The 26,321-nt window shown below is 35.5% G+C and overlaps 1 protein-coding gene across 1 annotated transcript in view; it reads left to right on the top strand.

The window, feature by feature from the left end:
- The window catches only part of Bruce (BIR repeat containing ubiquitin-conjugating enzyme), a 107,444-nt gene that overhangs the window by 42,298 nt on the left and 38,825 nt on the right, over positions 1 to 26,321 (top strand). Inside the window, exons 23-36 of the mRNA XM_071598069.1 lie at positions 2,592 to 2,770; positions 6,723 to 6,812; positions 8,280 to 8,543; positions 8,936 to 9,113; positions 10,325 to 10,576; positions 11,516 to 11,660; positions 12,966 to 13,086; positions 14,894 to 15,049; positions 17,331 to 17,500; positions 18,133 to 18,430; positions 19,860 to 20,127; positions 21,710 to 21,933; positions 23,747 to 23,954; positions 25,915 to 26,271. Coding sequence (XP_071454170.1) covers positions 2,592 to 2,770; positions 6,723 to 6,812; positions 8,280 to 8,543; positions 8,936 to 9,113; positions 10,325 to 10,576; positions 11,516 to 11,660; positions 12,966 to 13,086; positions 14,894 to 15,049; positions 17,331 to 17,500; positions 18,133 to 18,430; positions 19,860 to 20,127; positions 21,710 to 21,933; positions 23,747 to 23,954; positions 25,915 to 26,271 — 2,910 coding nt within the window. The remainder of the gene's footprint in view (positions 1 to 2,591; positions 2,771 to 6,722; positions 6,813 to 8,279; positions 8,544 to 8,935; positions 9,114 to 10,324; positions 10,577 to 11,515; positions 11,661 to 12,965; positions 13,087 to 14,893; positions 15,050 to 17,330; positions 17,501 to 18,132; positions 18,431 to 19,859; positions 20,128 to 21,709; positions 21,934 to 23,746; positions 23,955 to 25,914; positions 26,272 to 26,321) is intronic.

The following is a 26,321-nucleotide window of genomic DNA, read 5'->3' as shown; positions in this document are numbered from 1 at the left end:
AGAAGGACATAAAACAGAGGGGGTATCAGGGATTGAGGGAATTGACATTGAAAATAGAACAATTGCAAATCAAGCTGGAGCTATATCTTCTCCAATAAGTATGTAGGAATGATCATAATGCATTTTATTTGTCCAGCGATCTAGTTGTTACAACTGTTACACTTGATGTAGGGCACTTCAAGGTAAAATGACAAAATACATACAATGGATACAAGAGAGATATCGGGCATTATTAAGAAATCCAGGAATTGAATGAAACATTTTTATTTGTAAGAACCTAAGCAGATTGACTTTAAGTGCAGCATGACTTTTTTGGTTCTTAATCTCAGCTGAGAGTTAATAATAAAGTTGAAGACCCATAAAATTTGGGCCAGCACCTGCATTTTTTGTACGTACGTATGAAACATGCAGCTGCTCATTCTGCCTTGTGGAATATTTATGGATGTTGCAATTTTTCACATACTCGGATTTCTTTTTGCATGTACTACTACATAAAAAATACAAATACATGACACTGGCAATACATGCAATTTTTTAAACAGGGGTCAGCAAGGGGCATTGTGTTTTGCAAAAGTCATACATGAGCCAAATGGCTCTTTTTTGGACCCTGAAAATGGCTAAGGCCATTGATAATGAACCCCAGTAAAGGATACCATAAGCTATGTGAAAATAAAATTCTCTATAGTTTTGTGTACAGAGAACAGCTACTGAAACAGTGGATTTAATGGACCTTTTTAAGAAGCAGGCTGAGCTTAACTAACTTGTTAAAGTATTTATGTGTTCATTCCAAGAGATTTGAAGGATTGTGGGAAACACTGTTGGTATGTAAGAACGATGGTAAACATTTTATATATGTAGGAACGTTGGGAAAACTGTATATAAGAGGGTCATCCGGAAAGTAGTACCCGTTCGTGAAATAAAGACACAAAAGTAAATATTAACAAACATAAAAAATTTTATTTGAAAGAGGATACTTTAAACTACTTCTCAACATAATCTCCAAGCAAATTAAGGCATTTGTCATAACGTGTGACAAGTTTCTGTATTCCTGCTGCATAGTCCTTCGCCGCCAGCTCATTGAGATACGCGAGGGACCCATCTTGCACAAATTTTTGCATAATGCAGATGGTGTTTAACAATTTCATGAACAATTGTTCGAGAAACATTGGGAAAATGCTCACAGATGTCATCAATTGTGACGCGCCGATCGTTCCTCACGAATTCGTCAACTGAGCTCACCAGTTGGTCTGTAATGACAGACGGTCTCTCCGAACGCTCATCGTCGTGTGTGTTCCCCCTCCCCATGTTGAAGTTGCGACACCACCGCCGAACAGACGACTCGTCCATTACATTGTCTCCATACACCTCCTTTAATTGGCGATGAATATCACATGGGCGAACGTTTCTTTCATTGAGGAATTTAGTCACTGCCCTCACTTCACAACTGGCGGCGTTCTCAATTTTTTTAAACATTGTAAACAATCACAGAAACAACACAGGCAATGCTAGCGTCACGCAACTTGGCTCAGAGAAGGCAGACAAGCCACTGAAGCTATCTGACCTCGTCCAGCGGCTACTCGCGTCGTCAGCACTTCATGCGGCACGAACGGGTACTACTTGCCGGATGACCCTCGTATGTAGGAATGATGGGGAATATTTGTAGGAAACCTTTCTACATGAGAAGTTGTGCTTCCAATCTTGCATAATTAGGTCCAATATTTAGATTCATAGTATTTGGTTTTATAAATGTATTGTTGCTCTTTATGTTATTTATTTTAATATGATCCTGCAAAATGTCATTTTTTTAAAAGTGAAAGTAGACTTTTATAAGGGATCGGCATTTCACTCACTCTTTTCTAGGCAAGCTGCCTAATAAATAATTGTCTTTTCCCTTATTCCTTCCCTTGCATCCAGTCCTGCAGGGAGAGGATGTACACTCAAGGCTTTAGGAATACAATGCAGAAATTGTATGCCGAAGTGCAATACGCCATTGCACTCGGGGAAGCAGGGAATGACTGCTGAGTTACCTCGAATAATTCCTTTGCTCTTTCATTCAGTGGTGCTACTTGTGTGGTGTTTTTTTAACTTTTTAATAATAAGTTTCAGCTGTAAGACAAGATTTGAGTGTTTATTATTTATATATTATTAGGAAAAAACGAGATTTCTTGTGTGACAACCTCATAAATAATTTAAAATTTAGCTGAGAATAAGCACTTTATTGGCTGTAAAAGCAAGTCTGCTTTTAAGTATTGACAATAAATTCGAAGAACTTGGTATACAATGCTATTGCTATGCCATTGTTACTCAGCTTGAGAGCCAGTGTAGGTGTGAAATTATTTTCACAACTGTGTTAAGCATATGTTCAACAGTAAAAGCCATTTTAGTTTTTGGTGTCTTGTTACATTTATTGCAAATATTTAATTGGCATAGTCTGCTGTATTATTTGTCAGTTTAATGAAAATTATAATTTTTTTATAATAATATTTAATTTCTGCTTGTTGTTCAGTATCAACATTAAGTTCATTGTGGAATTTCTTTTTATTCATGATAATGTTTTACCACAACTTGGATATCTTATTGTATATTTTTAGGAGTTCCCTCCCGATGGGACTTCATTCAAGGTGATGTAACCATGCAGCGAAAGATGTCGTCTTCCGGAAAGAATACTTACTCCAAGTGTTACCGTAGGAAATTGCAGAAAAGGCTGATGCATCACAAGCAACAGTTAGAGGATTTGGAAGCCACCAAGAAGGCCTTCAATGCTTCCCAGGTTATTTTACTTATATTATTTTTAATGTAAATATTTATGTAATATTTTCCCACGAATCTTTTCTTCAGGGAAGAAGGCCATTTTTATACTTAAATTATGCATTAAGTAGAATAATTTGCATGCTTCATATTAGCCAGTAAAAGAGTACAGTAAACTATTGATTTTTGCATACAAATGGATGCATAATGAAGCCCAGAAAATTTAAAAATACGGACAGATAAAATAAGTGGAAAATATGGTCGGGATGTAAAAATAATCAGTTTGCATGGAAATAGTTTCAAAACAATTGACTGCAATTAAGTAACAAATAACCTCTATTTTTACATCTCTTCTAATTAATTTAAGCTTTTTATCAATGGAAAGTACAATGGTTTCATGTTTTCAGCCATTTTTAGAAGGGTAGAATTAAAGTTTTGCAAGAACTATCATCAAGTGATTAGCAGAAATTATTTTAAGAAATCTAAGCTAATCATTTAGCCAGGAAAAAACAAATGATTGGTGAAGGGTGAATGTTGACAAAAGGATCACTGATAGAGATTCATATTCATCGTATGATACTGATTAAAATAATGTAGTGTGGGTAGCAAATGGCTTATTTGTTGTGTAACAAAACTTTATTTTCACCTTAAAGGAGATTATGGAATTATCAGGGCTAATGAATGCAAGGGGGGAACGATAATGGGGAAAGTATGTTTAATTCAAAAAGATTTTAATTAAAAACTAAAATCCTGACAACTTTTGATTTTGTGTTCAAGATTAGGAACTTTTAAGAAATTCATGGTATTTCAAACTTGTATTATTTTAAAAAGTATATTGAAGTTTCAGAGAATTCAATTATCTTGAAGGCTGTAATTTTATAAAAATGTTGAGGTACTGGGAAGAGTGATTTGCTCAATCTTTAAGATGGATAATCAACCCACAGATAAAAGAGTTTCCTTTAATTCCTAATGAATTTAATAATACTTGAAAAATTAAAATAATAAAAATTCTATCTTTCATACAAGGCTGTGTGTGATGAAAGTAGAAGTGCTTGACCTCAAAACTGCATCTCTGTGGAAGGTGTCAGAATTGAATAAACTTTGTGAAGGCTATAACCCCAAAGATGTTTTCAATGCAGACAATACAGGGTATTTCACTGTCTTATTAATCACAAATGCAGATGGAAGTCAGAAACTTCAGCTGCTAGTGGTTGGTAAATCAAAGAGCCCTAGGTGGTTCTTAAACTTGTAAAAAAAAAATATCCACTAGATACATAGCAAATTCCAAAGTATTGATGGCCTCAAAAATATTTGAGGATGAGTTTCATTCTCTTGATGCTAAATTGGGGTTTCAGAGCAGGAAATGTTTGCTGCTTATTGGTCAGTGTCCAGTTTATCCACTGAATATACAATTGAGTTATGTGCAGTTACATATTTTTCCATCAAACTGTACTAGTGAGCTCCAAAAACTAAATATAGGTATAATTCGCTCGTTAAAGGCCCACTATCTAGGAATTATCTCATGGAAATTGATATCTCTGCATGGTTGTTGAAATAAAAAGGCAATCAAAGTGACGGTACTGGATGCCTTAGAATATACAACTGCTTAGTAAGGCAGGATTTTTTGTTGATTGTGATGAAAGAAATTCCAGTTGAAGTTACTCGTGATGATGATAATAATTAAGACAATGGCTGGATTCTTCTACAGGCGAATAGTACCTTCTCAGAGTTTGATTTGATAAACACCTGGAGGAAGGTGATGGTGAAGAGGACATACGATGAAGAGGTTCCTCTATTTTACTAAGATGCAGTTTACTATTCACACTATAACAAATAACTTAATAGCTTGTCATGTGGTAATTGCTGCAAGCAAATGCTTGATGAACGGCAGAAAATTAAAATTAAAGTGCATGGCAGAAGATATTTCAAACAGTTAAAATATCAGATTTATTTTTTTAAATAGTCATGTCAATCATTAGGGAGTGTCATTGTTTCATTATGAAAAATAAGAATGAGATGACTCAGCCATCCTAAGTCTTTCTCATGTTTAAAATATCTTCTCTCATTACTCAGAACTTGATTTTTTTTATTATTTATTTGTAGGGTCCACGGGTAACTGTAAAGTGCATTTTCATGAAGTTGTTCCTATTACATTCATTATTTTTTTCTTTGATTTTGTACAATATGATGAAATCATAGCGTGTAATTTTAAGTTCTGGTAAGGGAGGAGAAAATAATTTATTTATAAATTTTATATACATCTAATGTGTTCAGTGTGTTTTTGTTATTTTCATTCATAACATACAAATAAATGAGGAGAGCTATAGTTTAAGAGATAAATATTAATCCTGCTCTTTTACAGTTTATGTCAATTTCTTATTGTTACCTTTACTCCAGTAATTAAGCTTCTAAAAGTGAAAATTCTTTTTTTCTTGTGATTTGTATTTCCCTGCAATTTACACTTTTTTTTCTGGGATCCATAGAGAAGTGTAAATAAGGGGTTCTGCTGTATATTACAAATTGGTTTTTAGATCAGTGCTTTCAAAATTGAAAATTTGGCATTTGAATATTTTACATGTATCACCAAAACTTTGTGTTATAAAAATGCTAAAATATGTTTTGGAATCAGCTCATATTTGGGCATGAATGGTAAACATTATGCTCCCTGGCTTACTGCTGTACATTCATGGGTAAACTTAAAACTAATGGTTTCAAGGTTCTTTATATAAGTTATATAATATTGTATAATATTTATTGTATACTAATAAGGAACACCATACCTTTCCTCAGAATTTTATGAATGGTTTTAAGACAGATGCATCCAATCAATTGATGATCATAGATCATTAATGGATGTAAATGTAGACCTGGGCAACAAACTAATATTCCCTCTTCCCTCCCCATTGCTTGCAGCCCAATTGACCTTGAAAACACATACACACAACCTCCCTCCCCTTCCCCCGTCCCCTAATAATTATTTATGAAATTTATAGTTAGCTCCATCTAAGAGTAAATTTCTTTAAAGTCGAAATGTATGACAACAGTGGAAGAGAGAACATTTTATTTGTTTTGATCCTTATGACATATTTTATTTGTTAAAGTAGTAAATATAATCCTCCATTTCCACCATCTTTCAGTGATGCATTTTCCCAGCAAGTGGTTTGTGAAAAAGGAAGTTTAGAACAGTTCTGTTTCTTCCTATGGGGGAAAATATTGTTGCTATTTATTTCAATATCATCTTCAGGTTGGGGTCATACTTTTGAATCTAACAATGTTTTTTTTCTGATTCAGTCCACAGTCATGAAGACATTTTTGTCTTTCACTGATATACTCATATTATTCTATATTTTGAGACCCACTAATAATGGGGAGATAAACTGATATTAAACACTATTTCCAGCTGGTAATCTTGGCTGTCTCAGTCAATTGAAAAAGATAGATTCTGTCACGTCCAGTATTTTAATTCTAATCCATTTGAGTAATTACCCTGCAGTGGACAATCGGAAATGCTGGCCCATGTAAAACAAATGTGCCGCGAAAAGGGAATTTGCCCATAAGTTACAAATGATGAGATGCTTGATTATACGTGCATGTGGCCATAAGAGTTAAGATGTAATTTTACAATCTCCCAAGTTTATGTAGGTCTACTCGTGGATCGCTCATAATATCAAATGACCAATTATTATGCCAAGTATTAGCCTTACTATTGCCGATTAATTTTACTTCTACTTCATAGGGCAATAAACTTTGCTGGACTTCCCTTTTTGTCTTGAGATAATCATTATATCAAGCTTTTATTGTAGATGAATATGTGCCCCAGCCCTTGAATTCTTTGTACATGATGATGCCGTATCACGATGAAATGCATCGTGCAGAATTATGAAATTCTCTGGGAAAGTACGTTGTACCTTCTAATATTATGGTTTTATGGTATAATTTTGGTAACTTTAGTAAGTTGTTATTGATCTTTCTAGGCATTGGCCAATATTTCTAGTAAGCTGGAGGCTGCTTTAAAGCAGCAGGAAAAGTTTTACAAAAAGGCCTTCACCTACCATACAGTTAAGGTAAGCTCTATCTCGTGCAAATGCGGAATATGTGGTTTGGGATAGCTTTTGTGTGTGCTGCCAAATCCCTTGGCAGCATATTGGCAGTTGTACTCGAACTGTTGTCAAACATGGACCTAATTGCTGATGCCCTGCATTTCCCTTCTAACCACCACCTTGCAAAAAATGTACATTCAATGTTCCACTGTATATCCCTGGATATGGTCCTTACCTTGTTGCTCAAAATATTGATTAGAAAAGAAATGGGAGGATTACATTCATGCTCAAACAATGAGCGATAAAAAAAATATTAAAACCAGCAGTAAGTACAGGTAATACTTCCATGTTCTCACTTAATTTCAATATTTTCTTGTACATAACTTCCCACAAATGCCATAATAACTATTATTTTTTATTCACTCCATAGAATTACTTGTATTCATAAATACATCACAGGAGTACCAAGTGTTCTTTTAAAGATCCAAGTAAAGGAGCAAGATTTTTCTATTCCTTGTTGTGACAATATTTTATCATCTAATGTGCTTTTAGTTGAATAAATTGTTAGAGATAAGGGTGGTTCTCATTAATGTTATGTTTTATAGTTGTTTATCCAGGCATATCCCAAGTATTGTTGATAAAACGCATCGATTTCAGTATAAAAATCATTCGTCTTGACTGGGATGACCAGGCGAAAGATTTTTACCCTTTGAAATTGCTGCATTCATTTTGTGGTATAATATTTATCCCTAAGGAAGTTAGTTAAAATATTCACATTCTAAATTAGTAAAATATAAGCTATGCAGAAGTGTTTTCTGTGGATATCATTCCAAAAATATTGATTTATCATGCTTAGTCATTATTTATGCCCCCATCCATGCCAGATGATTTAGGAAGTAATATTTAACATATCCAAATGACCCAGTCAGACTTTATTTTAAACCAGATCCCTAGATTTTTAGTCTTTAATTTATCTTTTTGAGCACTACACATTGAAGGAAATTGAAGTATGTAATGAAGTGACTTATTTTAAAAACTTGACTTTAATGTGGAATTAAACTTATTTCCGAAAACTCATAAACTCATGAGACCTCATGAAGTTGGAAGTGGTCTTAATTCAAGGGAGCGATTAAATTCAGAGAAATATGGCAATTTCCTACTTCATCTTAAATAGCGATGTGATGACCAATGGAAATGCAAGGGTGGTTATGGCAAGTGCTTTTAATATGCTTTCCTAATATTTAGGAACAAAATAACATATACTTATTTTTATGACATTTTATATTTTTTTTTATCATTATCAAGAAATGTGAAAGTATTGTTTCTCTATTGTCCATGTTATCATGAGGAAAGTGATACATTTAACATTTGGAAGAATGTAGGAAAAATGTAATGCCATTTTAATAGCCAAGCAGGATTCCAAATTCCATTTGTGTGTCAATTTTCTTGCTGTATTGGTGAATAATAATTTTTATGCGTATTTCATTTCAGCACTTTAAGAGTTTCATCCACATGCACCATTGCGACAGTCAGCCCCAGGCTTCGGGTGGTGGGGGCCGGGTCTGGTGGCCTCCAGAGGGCCGTGGGCGGGGGAGGGGAGAGAGAGCTGGTGTGGTGGACCCTGATGCCTTGGATAGGAGCCAAAGGATACCCCTTCCCCGGTCATCCTGCTTGCCGGTCACACGAGGTCTTGTGGCCCTCATCCTCAGGGCTGACTTCACCTGCAACACTGACACTTTCCTTTTAGCCTGTAAGGTGAGAGTCGAAGCAGTTAGTTGGTTAAGGCTTCCATTCATGGAATTCTCTTCTAGTCACTCAAAAAGGAAATTGTGTTATTAGTGTGCTGTCATTTTGATAACCATGCACCATGTTTCACACTTGTGATGCTTTTGGGTAAGAACTTGCCATTTGTATGACTGGTAGGAGTTGTTAAGGAGATTTGAAATGAATCTTCAGATCTGGATTTCCTGAAATTTAAATTTTTCTGAGCACTTTTTGCACAAATTTTTGTGAGAGCCAATGGTTATAGGTATGCATAACCATGGGAATAATTTTCTATCATCAAATATTTAGAAAATTGTTAGAAATAAATTAATTTTTTTAAATATTTCATAAACTACCATTGGTTTGATTTCTTTGATTGAAAGGTATTGGCACGAATCGTGCTATCAACTAGACCAGCAATTTCTTTAGGTGAGTTAATGACGCGTGAGCAGTTACTACATTTGATCCAGTTAGCTGTTTGTAACGATCAACATGGAGCATCATGGGGAGGGCCATGGGCATCGCATGCTGTTTCATGCCTCCTGCAAGACATACTAGATGGTAAGTACTTAATTCTCCACCACTATTGTCTTTCAGCCTTTCATATACTAATGTTCAGGCAAAAGATTATCTTTGAGAGTGAATTACATATGCTTGCCTCACCTCTGGGCTCATCCTATGCTCTTCATTCCTCTCTTTTCCTCAATTCTCCCTCAACTTATTTATCTACATTGTTTCCTATGAAAAATGATCGGTGTTGGAATGTGGAACTTTTTTTTTCAATCTAACTTTTAAATGGTTTAAAAGTTTCAAGGCTGGGATAAAAGAACTTGAAAGATGCTGGAGGACTTTTGATAAAACATCACTCCTTGCTAAGCATCTACTACTATCGTCCCACTCATGTATATTTAATCCTGAGATTCTACACTACGAAAATAAGGGCAAAAGACTTGATATTTTAGAGCAACTTGAAATTGTAAAATTTAATATGAATGTTCTTTTAAATGACAATATTTTTATGAACCACTCTCCTCTTCTCAGAATCCCATTTCCACAGCAAATGGTGAAACTCCCTCTCTCCAACTGATTCCACCCTTCACATATTTTCCCATCCAACCACCCCCTACCCTTCGCTCTCAGGGTGTGTCAAACAACCCTTCCCTGATAATGTCCTTCATATAATCACTTATAACTCATCCCTCAACCTGCCTCTATCCCTCCCATGCCCCCTTCCTACTAACCCTTCCTTATTCTTCCCTGCTTCCTACCTCCAGGATACCAGCTACATGCCACTATCCTCTCAATAATGACCACGAGTGCTTATCTTCCCCCCTCTTTTTACCTCTCCATTTCTTTAGTTTCTCTGTTTCTTTGGGTTATCCATATTTCCCTTCTTTGTCCCCGCCTACCTTACTCTTCTCTCTTTTCTTCCTCCCCTTCCTCAAACAGGTATAAATATGATGTATCACAATTTTAATCTTGTCTTGTGCCTAAAGATGGTTTGATAAACTGCTGTGTGTTGTACGTTACATAAAATCAGTGAAAAATTGCCAATTTTTTTTCTCATAATGAGGAACTTCCACTACATCTCACCTGAATCTGTTGAATATAATCGCTACATTTCTTAGCCTCTTAATGAAATGTTATTCCACTAAGTTATACCCACCCTGGTGAGTTTTGATGCTGTTATTACTTTTGCTTCCATTTCTTATTTTCATTTTGTTATCATTACCATTTCTTTATTGTAAACTGAGTTCAATATTCTGTTTTAGCAGCGAGGTTGTATCCCAGCACTGTGAGTAGAGACATGGGACCAATGGAGGATGTTCCCGAGGGTCTTGGTCCACCTGCTGCCCCAGAAGAGGGCCCATCGACCATGGATATGGCAGGTGCCCCTCCTCCTCCAACACCATTGGCATCAACATCATCATCGTCTGGCAGTGCCATCACAGCCACTTGTGGAGCATTGGATATTGTAGGTTTTGGCGGTGAAGAGGAACCAGCAGAAGGGACTACAGATCCAGGTAGTTATCAGGATTTTTTAGGCATTTGCCACGTGTAACAACACCAAACATTAAACTAGTGGGGATGTGACATAGACCAAGTTTCTATGCAAATCGCTTCAAAGAATGACTTGTGTAATTTTATTGAAATCATATGAGAATTCTACGGGAAGTTGTACGATAAAGAGGTTATGGTTGATTCTACATTTCCCTTCTTTCGAATATGCAATTTGATGCTTGATTGAAATAAGCTTGGTGCTTAGGTGTGATTTTTTGTTAAGAAAAGAGGACTGCAGTATGAATGGTGGTAGTTGAACAAAGGGGAGGAACACAATACCTGTATTAACAGGGTTAAGTGAAGACATGCGGAAATTTAAATCTCCTGAATATCCTTGCCTTTACAAAAATAAGTATTGAATAACCACTTCCAAGTCATTTTATGGGAAATCCTCCCAAGCTGTGTCTTGCAAAAGGATGCCACATGATAAGCTGCATGTGATATTTTCGAAGGAGAAATTTTGCAGAACAACTTGGTATGTTACAGAGCCCCATATCCTTGAGAAAATGATCAATCTGTGACTGCACGCATCTTACCATGATTCTTTGTGGTTCCTGTTGACTCTTTTCTGTTAAAATCATTTAAAAGATTATTGAAAAGAGGGACTGAAGTTTCTTTTTCTTCATTTGTGAGTACAAGATTCTCTCTGAATAATGAGACTTTAATATTTCGGAAGGATTATGCCTAATCAAAAAATTGGGCACAAGGAATTAAGCAAAAGGGAATAATATTTTAATAATTCTACTATATTCCTTATGTTTCAAAGAGATGAAAAATGATAAATCTAGTAGCAAAAAAATAGCCAATAATTTTATTTCACAATGGTAAAAATAATCGGCTACCTTCGATAGCATTTCTATTCAATAAAAAATATTTACTTATTGATAATTGCTTCTTTGTAGGAACACCTGGGATCAAAGAGAGACTATTTTATGGCCTAATTGACACTGATGACAGTGAGCTGGAGGAATATATGGATGACCTTTTGGACCGAGGTCGCAGTCATATCAGGAAGGGAGCAAACAGTGTTTGTGCTGCCACGTCGAGGTTTGTGTGTTTTTGTTTTTGGGTTTTCCTTGAGCTGTCATTAGTTTTTGTGTGCCCTTGATCACCAATGACTCTATGTGACACGTTAGGATTCCCATGTATAAGGAGGGGTCCCATTTAGTATGAAATAGTCTCATATGAATAAAAAAATATGGTAGATATTTCTCAAGAAACATGTATTTTTCAATTAATTTTGAGCAAAATAATGGTAACTTTCGTTATGTTATTTTTACATTGGTAATATCCCATTTATTTGATCTCAGGGATTTGGTTTCCATTTATTAAGGTAATTAATTTTTCTCATTTGAAATGACAAATAAACTCGAAATGTCGATGAAGGCAGCTGGTTTCTGTTAGTCTAGTTCATGAAGAATAGTCAGCTTGTGGAAAATTAATTGATCTTAACTCTGCAAAAATGTTTGTACTTTTTTGTGTTAGATCACCAAAATGTAAACGAATGAATAGGGACTCCCAATTGTCTGTGTTAATAAAAAATCTATGTGATGCAAAAATTTCAGTGTAAAAATCATTTGCCTTCACTTGGATTTGAATCCGAATCTTTCGGTGTTCAGCTGAGTGCCTAAACAAGTTAAGCTACGGAGGCATTCTCTTGCATACCTAAATTTTGTCCAACTCTAAATACAAGGGTGTTTAACCTCTGGCAAATTCTAAGAAACTATTTAAGATGCCATGACAGTAACTTTTAATAGAGTCATCATCTTTGATATTGCTGCATTGTAATGTACATTTAGCGGATGGCTCCAATATAAGTTACTGTTGTGGCATCTCCTATAGTTTCTTAGAAAAAACTTTGCTTTCATCCTTATAACATTTCATCCATGTGGTTCCAATCTTTCTTGAGAAGGTAGAAAATGATTCCTGTCAATGATAATGATGATAATGAAATAATAGTGGAATGAGTTCACCTTATTGAGTGTTTGTATTGATAATACTCCCCCAAGAAAATAAATTTAAAAAAAAAGTTGAAAAATTTCTTTATAAATAATGTTATTTATAGCATCCAAGATAACATAGAAAGAGCCTATGTAGGGAATTCTGTTATTTAAATCTTTAATACTCTTATATTTCTTGTACATCATTATTCCCATGAATTTGTATGTATGTTAATGCGCCTACAAATGTAATTGAATCTTACCGAAGCCCATACAGTTATGTATTGTTCTATGGCAAATAAATGTATCTATCTATAATTTATGTGATAAGACAAAGAAGAGGTTCACTTTTAAAGTGATCTCGCTTGGCTATGTTGGCAGAATAATTCAGTCATATCTTTTGAATTTGCAGCATATCAACTGCAGTGGATGCACGCCTGGAGTATGGTGTTGATGGAAATGCAGAAATCACCCTTAGGAAAATGACTCACTTTGGAATTTACAGTTTACCTCTCATATCCACACCATTGCAGGTAAGTGAGTGCACTGCAACTGCTGAGAAGTTTATCGAAAAATTATTTTTTGAGTTAAGATTTTGTTTGAGATGGGGCAAGAGAATTTTTACCTAGAGTTCAAATGCTACTAATATGGCTACAAACATTCAAGTACCTGAAATACTATAACTTTAATGGAGTGGGAAATTTATTTTATAACAAATTTGTTCATGCCCCTGCTTAGAATAGTAATTATGAGTTAAATGTTGGTTGTGATAGGTGCATTCATATATCAGCCAAGTCTTTTCAATTGGCCTCTGTGACTATCCATTACATTTTATGGAGATGGGAGGATATTCTTCATCTCTAAGGAGAAGATTTGAATTAGGTTGAAAGACTCACAGGAATAAGAGAATCGTAGACAGGGACATTGAGTAAGGATGTTAAAAAAAGGCTCATCAAAATTCTGATATGGAGCATGTTATTGCACAACTTGGAAGCATGTACATTGAAGCAAGATGGTAGATTGGAGTCTTTGAGTTGTGAGTTCATAGAAGGATGGAAAAGGTTATGTGGACTGGAAGGAAAACAAATGAGGAAGTGCTAGGAGTGTTGGTGGAGGAGAGAGTATTATTAGGAGAAGTCCAAAGGAAAGGTAAAATCAAAAGCAGGGCATTTTGATTGACAATGAAACGCCGAAGACTGATAAGAGGGGAGGACACTAGGCAAGTGAGGAAAAGGATAGGGCTGTTGGATGAAATCAAGGAAAGAAGGAAGTGTGCGGAGTTGAACAGTTATTGTGGTGTCAGATAATAGCTTTTGTCTTTGGAGCGAGGCGAAGAAATGTATGGAATGTGTGAAAGAGTGTATGGTGGTGTGTGTCCATCCAGAAATATACCTTAAAATTGTGGAATACCAAATAATATTAATAAACTCATGGAAAGTTTAATAAGTTCCAGGAACTCATCAATATTTAGTTTACTTCATCAATATTACATTGTAAAATATATTGCAATTATTATTGAAATTATGCTGAAAATTTGTATTGTTTGTAGCCAATGGTATTTGGCAACTTTTGAAGTTGTTTCAATTGAACTTTGTTTACAAATCAATTGGAATGATTGCTTTCTCATGTTTACAGATGCAGAGAGGCATAATAATAATAAGAGGTCTTTATAGGGGCAAGATTGAGATTAGATAGTCCCTTCTACCACCTAACTGCTAAATTATTTAATTTCGCAAGACTAGAGGAATTATTTTTATGGGAAAAATTCCCCAATAAGTATTCCCTCTCCCATTCATGAAGCAGTTTTGCACGTTATTATTGCACTTAATTGACATTGAGAACTACAACTGAACGATAGAAAAAGTATAATGCTTATGGCTGGCAGAGACAGGAATTAGTCTTATGTATTTTGAATCCAAAATATAATTTTCATGAGTTGATTTTATAGGTACTTTTTTAAACCAAAAGTAATTGATTGACAGAGCATGTTGAGAAGTGGCCTTGTTAGGTTCAGACCATCTTAAGTAGGAATGAAAAAACGGTGGGAAACCACTTTTTTTTTCATTTTTCAATTCACCGTCTTTTACCCTACAGCGCAGACCTATTTACAATTCCTGAACCTAATGATTTCAGGAGTACATGTTGAAGTCCTAATTTCGTGAAGAGAGTTCTTGAGTAATAAGATGAAGTTTCTGGATAATGTTCAGTTTCATCCATCGGTGACTAGTGAAAACACCCAAGTAAAGTGATCCAGGGGTTAAGAATTTGGCAAATTCAACATTCATTTTATGATAGATTAATGTTGTGCATTTAGGACTGATTGAGGATCTCTTTCCGCAGCCCTCCCCAGAAATCTTGAGACAGGGCGCTGGTGATTCATGGAGTGGAGGTGCATCATCATCGGCACAATGGGATGAAGGGGATTCAGATGCACCTAATGGGCTGGACATGGTCACCTATTGCTTTGACAAAATCTTCACAGATCTTCATGTACCTGTAAGTTTTTTGGTTTTACTCCTATTTACAAATATATTTACTGCAATTGTTAATGTGATAGCATTTGTTTATGTGCTAATGCAACTGGTGAAGGTTAATGTATATCGTGTAATTGAATTTCATTGACATAGCAATGCAGTGTGGGTTTCTCGGAAACCCCCACTATTGGTTAACTCTCCCAAGGAGTACCCCCCAGCATACCAGACAATGTATGGTGATGTAGTGCGGGTTTCTTGGAAACCAAGACAAGACAATGTCCGCTACCCAATTCCCTTGTTGCTACAATGTAGCTGCTATGTAGCTACTTTGAAGTCCCTCCCCCGTTTTCACGATTTCACCCACGTCACCATATATTATTTCATTCTTGAGTAGTTTCGAAACTTCATTAATTTCTTGTTGGAAATTGTTCTGTAATTTAAATAGTGGATGTAGCTGACATGTGTGAAAGACAAAAAGGAGAAAAAACTATTTTAAGCAATGATCACACTTTAATCTTCAAGTTTAAACTTAATTTGAACACTTAAAATAATTTCATCTGCTAATATAGAATATCGTTAGGTCAGGGACTATAATCTGATTAGAATATAATATAAAGTGGGTAATCTTTCATATGAAAGAATGATGTACTTTTCCACAGAATTTATTGGGTATGATGTGTTTCACTGTAAAAAGGCATCATCATCAATTCTTCACATCCTGGGAAAGGGAAGTCTTGGAAAAATCTTGCATTGATTAGAGAGAGACAACCTTAGTGGAATAAATATTTTTTTCATGGTAGATAATCTATTTACTCCCATTTCATATGGAAATTCGGTTGTTTTTACCTGAAATATATCTCCCAGAAGAATAAATTACAGGTTTTATTACATTTTACAATGCATCCTAGTGTTGCAAATTAATTCTGTGTAGAAAAGTTTGAATATATTATTTTCAAAATTCAGAAAGCTTTTAAGATTTCAAAAAGTGAATTTGTTTTTTTAAACTTGGATTTTGTATGTTTATTAATCTCAGGTCAAATCTGGCCCTGCCACTAATGCATACAAAAATTTTCTCTCCCGAAGTGATAATTTGCTATTTCTCTGGAGCTTATTGCTCTCAAAGTGTGATAACTTCAATAAAGTATATTTTAAATATTGTAAGTATAAAAAGTATAAATAATTTAGTGAGGGAGGGTATTCTGTTTCAAAAATTATTTTAGTTAAAGCTGTAAACAAGTTCATACAGTTTGGAATTGTAATTTATAAATGCCACTGTTGTATTACCAATAAAGCAAAACAATTTTTCCAATATAAATTAAATGTAAAATATAATGCATCTTATGCTGAAAAAATAAAATATGACTATACATCCTATGCTGTTAAATATAAATTGTGTACCAGGTTTATTCGAAGAAATTATATATACATAGTTTAGGATCATGAATCATCTTTATCTTTCTTATATTGCGGGATGAACCAACCTGGAATGCGAATTTGATTTTTAGGAAAAAATCAAAATAATTATTTAATTTTTTACTATACACATCTAATTCCTTTACTCTATAGCTGTTTAAAGACAGCAATTTGTTTTGATATTGACCAATTGTATGTGAACATAACAGTTTCAGGTTTAACTTTGTGGAGTTCCTTCATGATGAGGGTTAAAAGAGAAACTTAGCACTTCCACATAAAGATTTAATATTTCACGACCATGGTTTCAATGCTGAGCATCATCGTCACCTGATGATGCGCAGCACCGAAGCCATGGTCGTGAAATATTAAATCTTTATGTGGATGAGCCAAGTTCCTTTTTTTACCACAATTATATGTGCATACTAAATCAGCCATGCTCTCATCTCATTCTGTAGGGTTTTCTTTGGATACGTTTGTGAAACTATACACAAAATGTTATTAAACTTGGTACAAAAAAAATCAAAATTAGCATGTCTGAGCACTGGTTGGAAAAATGTGTGATCACTAGTGACATGAGGGTGCTATTGGAATGAGTGCTAAACACAAACTGAAGCTGCAGCCACGCAATCATTCTATGAATTCTTTTCTCCTTGTCACTTGTTAGGCAAAATGTTGCTCATTATTCGAGTCATAATAAAAATATTTTTTGCTTGTTAAGCGAATCACTCATAATGTGTGGTGCTCATAATACAAGGTTCCATGGTTTATATATGCTTTGTATAAGGTTGCTTTGATTCTAATTTATAACCTTTCAAGACAAGAATTACCATAGTTTTTTTCCCAATATATTATACTGTTGAAATTAGTCTGACATTATATTTAAATTTCAGAATTCTTTCACCAATTTGGAAATGGTCCTGCAGCTGTGGCTAACCCTAAACCAAGACAGTTGTGACCTGCCTACTCGTGTGGGCAGCCTCTCAGCATTTGACCCCTCTGTGTGCCCATCTGTCTCTCTTTCACATGCTGCCATTTCAGGTCTCATGTCTGCCGTTGCATGGTAAGTGGCCTGGTCTTGCCATTTTATTGGCTCTCATGAATTATCAATTAAGTAAGGGCACAGGTTGTGCCTCACATCAGGGAAAAGAGACAAATAAATCTAAACGAATATAGCAGTTAACAAAATTGGAATGGGAACTGAATTGGAAACGCATCTTATATGATGTCAAATATTATGACTTATTTTATGGTAAAATTTAACATTTTATGTTTGAATTATTCTAAGACCAAATTAAGTGCGTACAAAAAATATTCATCAATCTTAAATGAAGAAATATACATTGCAATGTCTATCTTTACTTAACACTAGTCTTTTTGTTGTTTTAGTCCATGAAATTGGAAATTTTAACTCAATGACTTTGTAAAATAATGATTTTATGAAGTCACTGAATTTTGAATCATTCTTACATGTTATAATGCATCATGTTAAGGAGTGTAAAATCATAATTTATCATTCTAATGATAGGTCTAACTGCTGATAAGAATTAATACAGTGAAATTACAGTTGATGCTTTATTAGTTGATTCCCTGGCACCATTATATGAGGACATTATTGCCGAGACAGTTTGCTTAAATTTCATCATTGCATGTTCCCTTGCTGTAGTGGCTAAAAGTCTATTTCTCTCCTCCCAGGCATCCGAATGTCACCCTGCGTACATGGTGCCTGGCATTCAGAGCCCTCACTTTGGCGGCAAACCTCCCCATTCCTTCCGGCACCAGTTCGTCATTCCGTAGTTTCTCTACGAGTAACCTTGGTGAGTCCGTACGTGGAGGATCCCAGGGTGCAAGCTGCTCCAACTCCACCAACCCTCCCCTTGAGGATACCCTTGTTGGGATGGCCAGCTTCATCGTCAACGACCCAAATTTCGTCCCAATGCTGATACGATTTCTGTCTGGGGCCGGGGAGAGTGGGCACTCAAATGATGGCATGGTGAGTAGTGAAAATGGGATGTCAGAGTGGACTTGAAATGAAAGTAAAAATTTCATAGTTACTGGGGCAGAACTTAATTTCACTAATGCCACTCTTGTTCAATCAGTGGAAATTAATTTAGATTAATGGTTGTTACTATGTTTTTTATGGTAAATTTGAGTTAACTAAAGCCTATACTTGCGTTTGCCTTTGTAAACCATCCTGAATTCTAGTGTTAATGCACTACACTGTCCAACATCTTATTCAATCACAATTTGAATGCTCCTTTGAATTCATAGTGCACTCTGCATGCCTAAAAAATTGAAAAGGAAGCAAGAAAAATAAATGGATATATTATAATTGTTGATTCTAAAGTTTTACCTTAACTCCTGATGACTTTATTAATCAGACAAGAGTATCAATTGTTTTATCAACAATTGAATTTAATTTGATTCCTGTGATATTTTGCTGTCTTTAAAATGTGGATTTCAATTATAATTCATGAGGCAAAGAAAGCACAGTTTTGGTGAATGAATCATAGTTTTTTGAATAAGGCTTTTGATGGACTTTGATAGACTTTTTTTTCAAAAAAATCATAGTATTAAAGCATATAATACTACTGAGTGATATCAGAGAAATAGGATTTTATATTTTTTTATGTGGGCATAGTAAGTCACCCTCATCTGTTCTTCAAGACATTCTGAATATTTTGCATGGCAGCCATTATGTTTTTGTTTACTTATGGTGATGATGGTGAATCTCTTCTTTGTTGATGGAGGCATAATGGGACTCACTAGTATTCCATTGTATGCAAATGAAAGAGAAATGTAAGACAGTGATGTATCAGAAGAGTTCATTTAAAGTATTAAAAGTCTTGCCTATGAATTACATGAACTCAATGGTTTAAGGCTCTACTTTGTGGAAATTCATGATCACTGAATGGGTAAACTTTGTAATTTATCGCACTAAACCTTCACATCAATCACACTAAACTGTCTAATCAAATGGATCATCAAAAATCAACTTGGATAGATCGATTATTAGGATCTATAACCGAGAAGAGTCTTTCATTGCCAAAGACACATTTAAATCATGAGATAATCTTCAAGCATCATCAATCTTTATCTAATTAGCTGACTACAGAGGCAGCAGTGTAAAGAAGGTATTTTAGAAAACAGTGCTCTCTAGGTATTGTTGACTTAGATAATCTTAAGATGCTGAACTCATCAACTTATCAGACCAGTCCCACTGTTCAGTGTGTATAAAATTGATCCTTTGAGTAGAGTTCGTACCAGTAGGTGTTTAACTATGAAATAATGCTGTTGACATGAGGGGTCATTCGAAAATTGGAGCGGTGAAAACGTTTTCTATATAAATTTTCAAAACTTTTTTAAGACAATTGCATAATATACAATTGATAAATGAAAATGTAATTTCTGATTTTGAATAGGCTGGCCCATCTGTGTGTCATGCCCTTCATGGTTTGCTGTTGAGGCTAGAGATGAGAACGGATGTGGTAGGGATTTCAAGTAGGCTAGGGGCATGCCTCAAAGGTCTGCTCTTGGAGGTGGTGTGTCGTCTGGTGTGCAGCCCAGGAGGAGCCCTCCCCTCAAGAAAGGGCCCTCTTGATGCTCAGCATGAGTTGCTTGCGGTTCTTCTTCGTCTTGACTTCAGGGGAGTTGATCTGACCCCTGCTGCCAGCATAACTGAATCTGTCGGTAAGTGGATTTTGTTGTTTACCATGATTGAAAACTTTCCATTTTTATCTATTCGGGCTATTATTGGTAAACCTAGCCATGAAACACTAGCCATCACTTTTCAAGTGAACAATGAAATTTTGCTCTTTCTCAATTACTTGGAATTTTTTGTTAAGGAGTGAAAAATTTATTCTTTCCAGTGTAGCTTTCACATGTTGAGAAAATTTTAAAGTTTGTTTAAGTATGTCTTTTTTTAAGTCTTCCTGAGAATTGGGATGCGGCAGGCCTTTCCCAAAAACAAGATTTGGGGATATTTTAGAAGTAATTTCAATTAGGACTCTGGAAATTTATCACCTTTATAATTTTCAGCATAGCAAGTGTACTGTATCATTCTTGTGGACAAGCCTATCAAATTAAATGCTCACTAACACCACAAAAAGTAGCACACATTTTATTCCTTCTGCAGAAATGTGTAAAGGCAGATGAATTTCATGGTACTGTTAACATTCCTCTTCAAATTGGCCATATTTTGTGGGGATGGCAAAAATTTTGCAAGTTGGTGCTCTGCTCATGGAATGTACGGATGGCTGACAAAATGATCACATTTGTACATTCAATTAAACTACACAAATGAGCAAGAATGAAAATCATTCATAAACAAGCAATTTTTATTTGTTATATTATAATTAATGGTTTCTGGCATAACTTTATGGAATCAATTCATGTTGGAAATGAAACAATAGTAACTTTGTGATACCACTGAAAATTTAATATGAGACGACCCGGGTCTCAACGTTCAATGTCTCCTGAAGATGTTGTTGGACGTCGAAACCCAGGTCGTCTCGTATTAAATTTTCAGTGGCATCACAAAGTTACTATTTTTTTCATTTCCATTATTATATTAGGCCAATTCAATTATGAAATCACTTAGAACTCTTATATGTTCTTCGATTAAGATTAAATGCAAAATACGAACCATTCACTGTGCTACCAGCGATATTGTCTTATCACGAAATAATATGGCTTGCCACTTTGTTAATGGATTGTATCTTGATTTAATCATAATCTATGAAGAGTCCCAAGTGATTTCATAGTTCAATTGGCTTAACACAATAAATAAATTTGGTCTATGAATGATTTTCACCTTAGCGGATTTATATAGTTTCAGTGTAAAAGTTTATATTTCCTCAATATAGAAATTTGTTGCAAAACTTTCATATTGTATTAGGTCCAATGTAGTCATATAACTATTTTGGCTTGGTCTATATATAACATTAATAAATAATTATTAAGAGTTTTGTGCCTAGTGTACAGCCTATTATTTGGAAGGGTATGAGTAGGAAACATCTTCTAAATTTGTTACAGAGTGAATTGAAACATGTAAAGGAAATACAATACAAGAGTCAAAGCCTGATGTAAATTTGGGGAAAAGCATAGTTATGTATGTTTAAAGTTGGAAAAAGTGCACAATGGCTGTGTGGTAGATTTCTGTAATCATTGTAAAATTTTTTTTGGTAATAGATTAAGGCTGGATTCTTCATTTTTTCTATGATTAACACTTTCATTGACCATCTGCCTGATTTTTGCCGCAATTTCATTACAGGCCTCCTTGTGCATTCTTATGTTCTGGGATCTGAAAGGGTCAAGTGTCGCTCTAGCCTTAGCTTGGGCAATTCGTCGCCATCCCTTCCTGGATTGGGGAGCAGTCGTATTGAAGGTGGTTCGCGAGTTAGACTCCCCCCTCCACCCTCTTGGGACACACTAATTTGTGCCCTCCTCAGACTAGTCACCGTTTTAGTCCAGACACCTTTGGCTCCTCAGACACCTGTAAGTACACGTCATTAATTAACTCATATTTTAATTTTAGGAAGGGAAATGTTGAAGAACTAGACAACATTTCAATATTGAGAGGACTTAACTCCCGCCTAGCGAACTCAGTTTTACATCATTTTGACTAAAAAAATAATGGAATATTAACAAGTAGAGATATTTATGGCATCTTGATGTGCCCTTTTTTCAAATATGTCCTCATGATGTAGAATACCAAATAATTCATATGCAGTAGACTTTAGATTTTATGAGGGGATCATCATCTGTATTATGTAAAATCAAGACCATTTTCTTTGATGATGATGAGCCTTTGTTTTCTTTTGTTTATGGGCATACCTCCAAAATAATTTTTTGTCGTTTCAAGATTTCTTCACGCAAGTGATAGTTAAATCATTTCTGCAGTAATTGCATATTAACATGTAACTTCTTATTATTTGATAGTCTTACTATTTAAGTGGGTTTTGGATGGGCAGAACTTATCACCCCAGTCTCTCCTAAAAGACAATCTGAATCCACTTTAAACCCTTCTGCGCAATTCCTGTCTCCTTTCTTTCCATCAAAAATGGCTATCCTTCTCCTACATTTTCTTTGCTTGTCTAATTTACTCCCTTTCATCACAGTCTTCAACATTCCATCCCCTATCACAATAGTCTTCATGTACCTTTCCTGCTTCCTAAGGATTTCTTATGATAATTCTCTTATTCTCCCCCACCGTGCTGAGTACTTCATTTAATTTTTTCCTCATCCTTCTCCACACCTACACCTCTTAAGACTCCAATCTACACCTAACGTCTTGGTTCAATGACCAAGTGTTGATGACGTTGAAGATATCTGTATGAATGTTTTAACAAGCCTTTTCTCAGCATCCCTAATTCTATAAGAATATGTTAAAAATAAACTGGGATGGCTCATTTACTGGCATAAAATCACATGAAATAACATCATGATTTGACTGTCATTAACAACCATTTAAAAAAAACAAGAAATTTAATAGAAAAATGCAAACAGGGATGTATGAATTTAAATTTTAAGAACAAATATTTTGTTGATATTTTTTTATGCTGACTGCCAGTAATTCAGGATTATTGTTCTAGAAGCCTCTATGTAAAGAACCGAATAATAACTTACTCTTGTACTTTTCTGAGTACTAGACACACATCATTTGCAGCAGTTATTTGGGAGATATATGTACATCAAGGTTATCTAATAGTATAATGAAGAGAAACGACCCAAACAAAGACATTTTAGGAGCATCTTTGTAGCCTGAATAACTAGTCTGGAATTCACCATTTACATTAATAATCTGAGCTCACTTAGAATGATAGGGCTTATTGGTCTATTATCATCTTAAGTTTGGAAGAGTCAGGAGTGGGAAAATTATTTTGTAAACAAACTAAAATAAATAACCTATACAAGTATTATTCAAGTCATATAATCAGTACATGGGTCGCGGTAGTCCAGGGGGTAGAGCGTTGGACTGCTGACCGGAGGCTCCCGGGTTCGATTCCCGGGCAAGGCACTCTGGGCACCTGCAGCTCCACCCAAGCTAAAGTGATTTTTCGGGTACCAGATCTTCCTGGGAAACCATAACCGGCACAGGGAAAGGAACTGGCCCCCCTACCCTGATGTGTGAATTTCACCCGCTGTATAGGGCTTAGTACTGGGTGAACTCTTCCATCACCTACTAAACCAACCTTTGGGTTGATTACTGTGTTTATGGTTTATAATCAGTACCTTGAAAGCAATGACAAAATTCTAACTCTTAAGTTCACTGCCTTTATGTGATGTGTGTAATTTTAATGCTTCACAGATGCGAGGAAGTTCTTCTATGAACAGAGGGGAAAGGCACGTTGTGGACATTCACCTTGAGGAGAGCAGGCAGAAGAATGGCAATTCGGTGTCCCAAACGGATGAAGATAAGGCAGAACAACAGCAGAGTGGGGGAGATGGCCTCAATGGCAGAGATGGGGCACCAAGGCAATCAACAGATAATAAAGTGCCATGTATTGCAGATACAGGTGATTCTGTTTGTCTTTTACATTGAACCAGCAAATGGCACACTCAGATTATTTCTGGTGCCGCGGAATGCACAAATTGAAAGTGCATACAGTTTTCTATTTACTGAGTCAATTTGAAAATAATATTTTATTGTCCACTGACCATGCATATCATGTAGGTATAGAGTCATCAAATATAAAGAAAAGTGCAAACTACAGGTATATTTTGACACTTTGAACATGCTTAAAAAAGAGCATATACATTAAAGTGTGTAACAAAAACAGTGTACATGATAACTACTTGTCATTTAAAAATTCATTCAATGGTAATAGCACTTTATTAGAAGGAGTTTCCTGAGTTTCAATTTGAAAATACATAATTTATCACTCATTTTCAATGAGTATGGTAAATTGTTATAAATTCTTACACCCATTGCCGTTTAGCTTGTAAGTGAAATGCTGATTGATGGTAACTTTTGTGGATGTTTTATTGATTTCTAGTTTGTTTAAGATTGAATATCACTATTTGCATGAAAGAGATGATATTATTTTTGAAGAAGACGGACCTTCCATACCAAAACTATCATATACATCAGGAATTAAGCTATCTACCCTTTTACTAGTTGCTTTTTTTCTATATTCCATGCCTCTTTATTTGTACTATGGGCTAAGAGCAGTTGATGGTCAATGTACAATTTCTTATCTTTCCTCATGAGGATATTATACTCTCTCTTCATTTTGAGATAATATGACCTCACATCGGGGGTATTAGATAATTTACAAAATTTATTTAAAAATATTTCCATGATTTTTCTTGAGAGTACAATGATGTCATCAGACAGCCAATGCATCCTCCTATATTTCAAATAATTTACTTCACTCTAACAGTTGGAATTAAATATTCAAATAAATGACACAATTTTGAGCAAAAATAATTAAAGCTGGTTTCAAAAGAGTTGACTGAGTAGATATCTGCCCAAGTCTCTTTTTTTCATTTGCATTAATAAAGCTCTCAATATTGCTCCTAGAATAAATCTTTTTGGAAATATACCTATCTGGTTGATCCAGACTTTCCAAGGTTAATGTACTTGACAGAGTATAATAGTCAGACAGTCCCGGATCAGGCACGCATGAAACACATTTTAATGGATCGTAATTTGTGACTACATTGTCAATTTGTTTTTGGGATGTACTTGTCACTCTAGTAGGCTCTAAAATTATTATTATTATTACGTTTTATTTGCCCAGAGATCACAATACAAAAATACCAGGTAGGTGGTGTATGTACATGATATAAGGCACGTCAAAAAGGAGCACAGAGACAGGCTCAATTAAGATACATAAAAGAAATGATGCTCATAGTTACCTAAATGTTTCGCACAAACCCATGAACATTGGCTGTAACATGCACATGCAATATCAAATTCAGAAAAATATTATTTTACTGGTCCCTTCAAAATTGTGAATTCAGGGTTTCACTTTAAATTCTGCAATATTTTGTGTGCAGATGAAATGGCCCTGGGAAATTGATTCCGATTTCATAAAGGAAGAGGGATTGGATTAGTGCAATGGCTAATGTACTGGCTTCTCAACCAGAGGGCCCAGGTTCAAATCCTGGTGATGGCAGGCTTTTTCAAAGGTACCCTTATACCTACTTGGATGTCTGGTGGAGATAACTTCAAGTAAAATATGCTGTCAGCTGGATGGAATATTAAATCGTGAGACCCTATGGTACCAATAGTTATTAGAGTAGGCAAAAACTGGTGCTGGGATTCTCTCCCCTCCCTTTTTTTCACATATTCCCTGAAAATCCTACGTCAGTGTGAATGACCTCAGCTGCCAGATACCTCCCCTAATTACTGCTATTATTACTTCTTCTCTAAGTGGTATCTTGATTATTTATTCAAGAAATGCTGCCAAAGAAATAGAATTCAACCCATGTGTGCTGATGATTTAGTTTTTATCGTGATTCTCTCTCTAGTTCTTCTGCATGAACCAACAATGGTGAGACTCCTAGGTGCACTTGGCGGCTGTGGTGGTGCTCTTCCGGTGTCGGCACCCAGTGGTGCTTCGGCTATGTCATCTTGCGGCAGGCAGGGGAGGTCACGGACAACCAATTCCTCGCCCCCTGGAGAGAGGACCTGCACTGGGGAACCAATGTCCGTCGGGGACTGTGTCTTCCGATTGCTCTCGGTGCTGGCCCACCGAGCAACCAACCCCTACCTTGTCCTGGGTCCCCTCCTGCGTTTCCTCTCTCCCTTCGATCTCCCCCTCCATAACCTTTTCCACTCCCCAGCAAATCCCCTTTCGCGACTCGGACCATCAACATCCAACTCAAGTAAGCTGTCAAAACAATGGAGGGCTTTGTTAAACACTAGCATAGGTTTC

This window comes from Hetaerina americana, unplaced genomic scaffold (genome assembly GCF_022747635.1).
Source record: "Hetaerina americana unplaced genomic scaffold, ioHetAmer1.1.p SCAF_9, whole genome shotgun sequence".
Lineage (NCBI taxonomy): Eukaryota > Metazoa > Arthropoda > Insecta > Odonata > Calopterygidae > Hetaerina > Hetaerina americana.
This window is presented reverse-complemented; position numbering and strand designations above follow the sequence as displayed.